Source organism: Capricornis sumatraensis, chromosome 15 (genome assembly GCF_032405125.1).
Source record: "Capricornis sumatraensis isolate serow.1 chromosome 15, serow.2, whole genome shotgun sequence".
Classification (NCBI taxonomy): Eukaryota; Metazoa; Chordata; class Mammalia; order Artiodactyla; family Bovidae; genus Capricornis; species Capricornis sumatraensis.
The window spans coordinates 54,500,894-54,509,557 of record NC_091083.1 but is presented as its reverse complement, the minus strand read 5'-3'; the positions used below and the strand labels follow the sequence as shown (position 1 = coordinate 54,509,557).

The window sequence follows — 8,664 nt, the reverse complement described above, 5'->3', positions numbered from 1 at the left end:
TTTTGGCAAAGTAATGTCTCTGCTTTTGAATGTGCTATCTAGGTTGGTCATAACTTTCCTTCTAAGGAGTAAGCGTCTTTTAATTTCATGGCTGCAGTCACCATCTGCAGTGATTTTGGCCATTCAGGTATGACCTAAATCTAATTCCTTATGATTACACAGTAGAGAGGACGAATAGATTCAAGGGATTAGACCCAGTAGAGAGAGTGCTTGAAGAACTATGGACAGGAAGTTCTTAACATTGTACAGGAGGCAGTAACCAAAACCATCCAAAAGGAAAAGGAATACTCGAAGGCAAAATGGTTGTCTGAGGAGGATTTACAAATAGCAGAGGAAAGAAGAGAAGTGAAAGGCAAAGGAGAAAGGGAAAGATATACCAAACAATGCAAAATTTCAGAGAATAGAAAAGGAGAGATAAGAAGGCCTTCTTAAATGAACAATACAAAGAAATAGAGGGAAATAATAGAATGGGAAAGACTAGAGCTCTCTTCAAGAAAATTGGAGACATTAAGGAAACATTTCATGCAAGGATGGGCATGATAAAGGACAGAAATGGTAAGGAAGGACCTAACAGAAGCAGAAGAGATTAAGAAGAGGCAGCAAGAATATACAGAACCATGCAGAATGAATACACAGAAGAATATACAGAATATAAGACCAAAAGGGTCTTAATGACCTGGATAACCACAATGGTGTGGTCACTCACCTAGAGCCAGACATCCTGGAGTGTGAAGTCAAGTGGGCCTTAGGAAGGATTCAGTTCAGTTCAGTTCAGCCGCTCAGTCATGTCTGACTCTTTACGACCCTATGGACTGCAGCAACACCAGGCTTCCCTGTTCACCAGCAACTCCTGGAACTTGCTCAAACTCATGTCCATTGAGTCGGTGATGCCATCCAACCATTTCATCCTCTGTCATCCCCTTCTGCCTTCAATGTTTCCCAGCGTCAGGGTCTTTTCCAGTGAGTCAGTTCTTCGCATCAGGTGGCCACAGTATTGGAGCTTCAGCTCAACATCAGTCCTTCCAATGATTGAATATTCAGGACTGATTTCCTTTAGGATTGACTGGTAGAAAGCATTAAACAAACAAAGCTAGCAGAGGTGACAGAATTCCAGCTGAGCTATTTCAAATCTTAAAAGATGATGTTGTTAAAGTGCTGCGCTCAATATACCTGCAAATTTGGAAAACTCAGCAGTGGCCATAAGACTGGAAAAAATTTTCATTCCAATCCCAAAGAAGGACAATGGCAAAGAATGATCAAACTGCTGCACAACTGTGTGCATTTCACAAGCTGGCAAGGTTATACTCAACATCCTTCAAGCTAGGCTTCAGCAGTATATGAACTGAGAACTTCCAGATGTACAAGCTGGGTTTAGAAAAGGCAGGGGAACCAGAGATAAAATTTCCAGCATTCACTGGATCGTGCAGAAAGCAAAGCAATTCCAGAAAAATATCTACTTCTGCTTCATTCATTACACTATCGTCTTTGACTTTGTGGATCACAACAAACTGGAAAATTCTCAGAAAGATTAGAGTACCAGATCACCTCACCTGTCTCCTGTATTCAGGTCAATAAGCAACAGAACTGGACATAGACAAATGGACTGGTTCAAAGTTTGAAAAGTATTATGACAAGGCTGTGTATTTGTCAGCTTGCTTATTTAATTTATATGCAGAGTACATCATACAAAATGCCAGGCTGGATGAATCATAAGCTGGAATCAAGATTGCCAGCAGAAATAGCAAAAACCTCAGGTATGCAAATGATATCGCTCTAATGGTAGAAAGCAAAAAGGAACTAAGGAGCCTCTTGATGAAAGTGAAAATGGAGAGTGAAAAAGCTGGCTTGAAATGCAACATTCAAAAAACTAAGATCATGGCATCCAGTCCCATAACTTCATGGCAAATAGGAAGGGAAAAAGTGGAAACAGTGACAGATTTTTATTTTCTTGGGCTCCAAAATCACTCCGGGCGGTGACTGCAGCTATGAAATTAAAAGATGCTTACTCCTTGGAAGGAAAGGACAAACCTAGACAGCTATTAAAAAGCAGAGACATCACTTTGCCAACAAAGGTCCGTATGTTCAAAGCTATGGTTCTTCCAGTAGTCATGTATGGATGTAAAAGTTGGACCATAAAGAAAGCTGAGCGCTGAAGAAGTGGTGCTTTCGAACTGTGGTGTTGGAGAAGGTTCTTGAGAGTCCCTTGGACAGCAAGATCAAACTAGTCAACCCTAAAGGAAATAAACCCTGAATATTCATTGGAAGGACTGATACTGAAGCTGAAGCTCCAATACTTTGGCTACGTGATGTGAAGAGCTGACTCACTGGAAAAAATCCTGATGCTGGGAAAGATTGAAGGCAGGAGGAGAAGGGGAACACAGAGGATGAGATAGTTAGATAGCACTGCTGATTCACTAGACATGAATTTGAGCAACTCACAGAGATAATGGAGGACAGAGAAGCCTGGAGTGCTGCAGTCCATGGGATGGCAAAGATTCATCCACTACTTAGCAACTGAACAACAGCAGCATCTAACAGAAACCCCACACGGCAGTTGAACAAATAAATATACGTGCTCTTCATTCAGCAAGAAGTTTCTTTGGGGACCCAGGCCCCTTACTGTCTCACTGTCTCAGCACCTTGCTTTGACCTTGGGAGCACAAGTTGGCCTATGACACAAGTTACCAAAAGTTGAAAATGGCATCTGAGCCTGCTATACTTACCTTGACACCACCTCCATCTTGGTCACCCCTGACCTCCAGAAGCTCAGGCCAGCTTCTCACTGCTGTCTCCTCCATGTACCTCACACTAGCCTGGGACCTGAGTGGACTCACTCCCTGAGGAGTGGACTGAGGCCAGAATAGTGTGTTCCAGATGTCAGTTGGCCCCCAGCAAACAGTGCCCTCGGTCAGCTCTTTGCTGTAATCAGCTGGCAGACATGAGTTCTGGCTGAGAGTGATAGGGACCAGGAACTGAGCCAACATCATCCCAGTCTATTGGCTGAGGCCCCACTATCTCTGGGATTGTCCCTCCACATACACAAATATTTACACATTGCATCTGTGACCAGAATGCCCACATGCTCTGGCCAGCACCCAGGCCATCTCCTCTAGCTTCCCTTCCCTGCCTCTTTGCCTGAGTCCTATGGCCAGAGGAGGCCCGTCTGCACACCAGGTTCTCTGCCTGAGCTGCACTGCCCTTCTTTCTTCAGTCACCAAGGAGTGTTTGGGTTGCCTGCAGGTCGACCTCGTGTTTGGCCCTGGTGACTGAAACTGGGGATCACAGCCAGCGTGTGTCCCATAGGAGACATCAGCACCCTAGGCAGACCCTCACAGTGGGTGTAAACGGGACAGCAGACCGCTAATGGGCAGTCTAGAAGGAAGGCTTCCCCTAAGTTTTGGTCTGAGTACCTTTTGCAGGGCTAATAAAGGGGAGGAAAGGGCAGGCCAGGCAGAGGGAATCACCAGTGTCGGGTTCTGATGCACAGAGCACATCTGGGTAGGTTGCAGCCGTTGACCTGCCGAGAAGTAAAATGATTATGTGTCGGGAGGTAGGGGGCTGGGGAGACCAGGGCAAGCCACGTGGCCCAGAGAAGTCTTCCAGGGCCCCAAACACTTCTAAGCCAAGACTCCAATAGGGAAGTACTTACACACACACACACACACACACACACACGTGCACACACACCTTTTAACATATATTTATTTGGCTTCACCAGGTCTTAGCTGTGGCACACAGGATCTTCCAATGCTTTGGCATGTCCACTCAGTTGGAGCACATGACATCTAGTTTCCTAACCAGGGATGGAACCCAGCCCCCCGCATTAGGAGCACCGAGTCTTGGCCACTAGACCACCAGAGAAGTCCTTTATATATACTTTTGATAGCCTCCCTCAAAGAGGGGGCAAGGAAGAAGCCTGATAGAGGCAGGAGTGTGAAAGGAAAAATTAATCGGTCTATAAAATCCCATGGGGCTTCACTGGGGCCCAGTAAATTGACTGAACTGTCAGTGACAGATAGCTGGAGACGGGATTGGGACCAGTTTTAATCGGCCCACTCCAAGCCAAGCCCTAATCTTCCCGCCCCCGCACCCCGTACCCCAAGCCCTAGTCTTAACCCATCGCAGGAACACACAACACAGAAGCCCTGCTCCCTCAACTTCCTAAATATGCTTATTTTCCCCCAAGGCTTCATTCTCTGGGCCAAAGTCCAGCAACCTGAATTTTAACAGGTGCCCCCAAGATTCCCTGGGGCTTCCCTAGTGGCTCAGACGGTAAAGAATCTGCCTGCAACGCGGGAGTCCTGGTTTCGATCCCTGGGTTGGCAAGATCCCCTGGAGGAGGACATGACAACCCACTCCAGTATTCTTGCCTGAAGAATCCCTATGGACAGAGGAGTCTGGCAGGCTACAGTCCATGGGGTCGCAAAGAGTCGGACAGGACTGAGCGGCTAAGAACACACACATCGCTGATTCCCACGCATGTGGGCCAGTTTGAGATCCACTGCCCTGCACCTTCAGACCCTGCCTCTTCCGGAAGCTCCACAAGCCAGGTCGCTACGCCCCCTCGCGGCCGCCGGGGAAAATGGCCTGGGACTCGGCTGGTGTAGGACTACCAGTGGGAGCCTCGCGTACTCAGTCAGCGAGTGACCAGCATAGGCCGCACAGTGAACTCGGGGCTAGGGGTCTTTGTCAGACGGTGCAAGTCGCCCACACCCCGCCCTCGGAGCGCATCTCCGGAAATGAGACCTCGCACACCCTGAGAATGTCACGCTCTGACGCGCGCCCGCTCTTGGCGTGCGCAGGCGCCCAGGTGCAGCCGCCATTTTGCCCCTTTACCCGAGGGACGTGGCCCGTTATTAGAAGTTTGCAGGCACGAAAGGAAAGGTGAGTACCACGCCTTGAGGACAGCGGCCCGGGGTTGCGGTGCACACTCAGTCCGCCCCACCCTGCCCCACACAGTTGGTTAGCTGGGGGCAAGCAACTACAACCCCCCAGATGCACTGCGCCTCGGGGTTGCGCGAGGCCCGTGGCGAAGGTTGATGACGTAATCTTCTCGTGGCTAGAGGGTCATGGGAGGTCAGCTCAGGTCTTCGGGCTCCGGTTTTAAAGCGCCTTCTGGAACCTTCATTTTTAACCGGTTTAAACTGACGATCTGTTTACTCTTAGTCACAGATTCCTGCTACCTTTCAATCCCGGGCTGGTCACTTAGCCAGTCAGACATCATTATTTCTGTTTCATGGTCTTTGCTTTGACATGATCTCAGGCTTACAAATTTCAAGACTGAAAGAAACTTTTTATAAAATTTATTTTATAAACTTTTTATAAAGAAGTCCTGTATACGTAATATTCTAATTAAGTTTTTTTGCAGATATGATGCTCCTTCACCTGTGTATTTAGAAGTACTTAAGTGTGTATTTTCTAAAAACAAGGACATTCCCCTACATTCAAAACCAGGTAATATTGATCAAGACGATTATTTAACCTGTAATCCATATTTAAATGCTTCCAGGTATCCTAATAATGCTGTAATTTGAAGCTACCTATTTCTCTGCCAGGGTTGTATTCTTCTGTCCTGTGTCTTTGGCCTTCTTCAGTCTGGAGCATCTCCCCAGTGTCCCTTTAGTCTGCTAACTTAACAGTTTAAAAAATTCCTGGCCAGCAGTTTGTAGATTTGGCTTTGGGGTTGTCCAGGATATCTTAGCCACTAGACTCTGTTGTGGGCAGAGGTGCTGGCCAGAGCTGGGCATGTGTCTTGGGTGGCTAAGAAGGACCAGTGACCAGCCGCACTGCCCTCCAGACGGAGCTAGGCCAAATGCTTTCTGTGGTTGCCTTCCCTGCTGGGGTCATACACTCATCTCACTGAAGTGTCTGACTTCTCTGTGTCATCATCCCAGAGCCATGGTCCACGCCTTCCTCATCCACACCCTGCGGGCCGCCAAGGCTGAGGAGGGCCTTTGCAGAGTGCTCTACTCCTGCTTCTTCGGTGCCGAGAATTCACCCAATGACCCACAGCCACACGGTGCTGAGAGGGACAGACTTCTCCGAAAGGAGCAGATTTTGGCAGTGGCCAGGTAACCACACCATCCAGCCCAGGCCCAGGGCTTCCTGGTCAGTGATTATGATAGTTTTTCTGGGAAGGCAGAGAAACAGGAGGACTAAGAAGCAGAGAGAAAGTTTTTAGAATAGTGCTTTCAAAGAGTCTTCCCTGTTGTTCACAAGTATTACATGAAAAGGGGTTAAAGAAATAATGCTATTATGATTATTTATTATAGTTATTTAGCATTTACTATAACTTTTTTGTAGTTAATATTATTTAGCCTGTATGTAGTAAGCATTTTATGTTCTGAGTATTTCATGTATATGAACTCATTTTATCTTTGAAACAGTAATTTGAGGTAGATATATTATTCCCATTTTACAGATGAGTATATAGTGAGTTAAAGGAATTTGAAGATTACAGATGAGCTATAGAGAGTCTAGAAAGTGAAAGAGTTGGGATTTGAGTGTAAACAGTACAGATTAAACATGCTTTGAGTGCAGGACTTTACAGGGCCCTTAGTGTGCCTTTAAGCTTTATGAATCCCTAAAGAGGAGAGAGAATGTAGTTTGTGGGAATCTGCACCAAAGGCCTCCTGAAAGCCTGGGATCCAGAGAGTATACAGTTGGGAAACACTGTTCCAGATTGGCTAGCTGGCCTGGGACCTTTTCCTCCCAGACCCAGACTGAACCAACAGGTGCCAGAGTCTCTTGGCCCCTCTGCATTTTGGGTGGAGGGTTAACACTGGGGCAACCCTGGGCCAGCCTCTTGTTACCTCTTTGTTTCTCTGGGCCTCCTCCCCTTTATGTGGCACAGAAAACCAAACAGATGTCTTTAAGAGCAGCCTGTACATGGCCCAGATTGAAAGGTGATTTCATGAGAGGTCAGAGGGTGATTTCAAAAGCCTGGATGTCCAAGGGGAAGGTTTTTCTTTTCTATTTGGAGAAGGCTTCAGGATGGAGTGACGGTGTGGAGTTTACAGAAATCCTGGGTTGGATGTAGCTTACACTCCACTTCTCATCTCTTGTTGAGATGTTGAGGAGGCCTCTGTGAATCAGTTAGGGGAGGGATCTTCTTCCCCTGATGCCCCTTCCCAGCCCAAGGAGCTGTATTCAATGCCTGCCTTCTCTTGGCTGCATAGAGTGAAATGGTTCAGGACCTGGAGGCTGGAGCCTAAATTCCTATCTGGGCTCATGCTTTCTGTACTGTGGCCCTGGGCAGGGTCACTGCACTTAGTCTTTCCAGGGCTCAGTCTCTACATCTAGTTAGGGGGATAATGGCAGCTCCTAGCTCCAGGGGTGATCCTGAGGATGACAAGTCCATGACCCACCTGTTTTCCATAGGCAGGTGGAGTCCATGTTCCAGCTGCAGCAGCAGGCGTGTGGCCGGCATGCTGTGGACCTGCAGCCCCAGTCCTCAGATGACCCGGTTGCTCTTCATGAGGCCCCATGTGGGGTCTTCCGCCTGGCGCCAGGGGACCCTTTCCAGGAGCCTCGGACAGTGGTGTGGCTAGGCGTGCTCTCTATAGGCTTTGCCCTGGTGCTGGATACTCACGAGAACCTGCTGCTGGTGGAGAGCACTCTTCGATTGCTGGCTCGCCTTCTTCTTGACCACCTCCGACTGCTGGTTCCAGGAGGTGCCAACCTCTTACTGAGGGCTGACCTCATCGAGGGCATCCTCACCCGCTTCTTGCCCCATGGTCAGCTCCTCTTCCTCAATGACCAGTTTGTCCAGGGTCTAGAGAAAGAATTCAGTGCTGCCTGGTCCCACTGACCCACACCGGGATGGGAGTCCTCACAAGGTCAAGGAGATGGTGTTAAAGGGACGCACAGTCAGGTAAAGTTTGGCATCTGCCTCCTCCTTCCCAGCCTGCTCTCAGCTCTGGCGTACTGCCACACTTGGAACAAATGGATGGGACAAGCTGGCAGAAAAGGGGTCTGGGGAGAGGGTAGAGAGGCGGAATCACAGAACATCCTGTGCCTGGAGCTACCTTGTGACTTCTTCAGACCTCCGCATTGGGCCAGCCCTGTTTGTCCTTGACCCCATTTTTCCCCATCCCTGCCAGCCAGCCCCCAGTCCACCAGTCCCTAGTGCTGGGGTAGTAAGGAACAGCTACTTGGAATTCAGCCCACTTTCTTCTTCCAAACCCATTGTCCTCACAGTGCAGAAGGAGTCTCTTGAGACTTTCAGAGTTGGGGAGCTGGCCTCTGCCTTTGTACCTACTTAGGCACCATCATCAAGGATTTTGTTTGTGGGTGTCCAGCCCTGCTGCAGTTCACAGAGGTGTGAGTTGTTCAGCAGAGAGGCTCCATAACTCCTTTAGAGCCCAGCCCATGCCCACCAGCTGTCTATGGGAAGAGAAGGTGGTGTCAGGTGGATGTTAGAGATCTGATGATGTTGTTTTCATTTTGAATTAAAAGCACCGAGTGTGTGATTTCACCTTCTGTTTGTGTGAGTTTGATCAATGCACGTCTCCTGTACTACCCTGAGTTGGGTGTCTGAGCCTTTGTGGTCAAGTATGTCCTCAGGAGGCTTCTTGGGAGGTCTCCACCTCTTGTCCTTCTTATCACCTCTGTCTCCTTATATGCCTCCTTTGGATGGTAGCACTTGCTTCCTCTACTACAATG

General features: G+C 48.3%; 1 protein-coding gene across 2 annotated transcripts; it reads left to right on the top strand.

Moving 5' to 3' along the window:
* The first annotated feature begins 4,825 nt into the window (after positions 1-4,825).
* On the top strand, positions 4,826-8,382 carry AP5S1 (adaptor related protein complex 5 subunit sigma 1). 2 transcript variants are annotated; one of them, XM_068987653.1, is made up of 4 exons: positions 4,826-4,884; positions 5,369-5,454; positions 5,895-6,071; positions 7,381-8,382. In XM_068987653.1, the coding sequence occupies exons 3-4, from the start codon at positions 5,899-5,901 to the stop codon at positions 7,808-7,810; spliced, it is 603 nt and encodes a 200-aa protein (XP_068843754.1). In that variant the 5' UTR covers positions 4,826-4,884; positions 5,369-5,454; positions 5,895-5,898; the 3' UTR covers positions 7,811-8,382. The 2 variants fall into 2 exon arrangements, with proteins under 2 accessions (XP_068843754.1, XP_068843755.1); XM_068987654.1 differs by lacking the exon at positions 5,369-5,454 and having other exon boundaries at positions 4,851-4,884.
* The last annotated feature ends 282 nt before the right edge of the window (positions 8,383-8,664 follow it).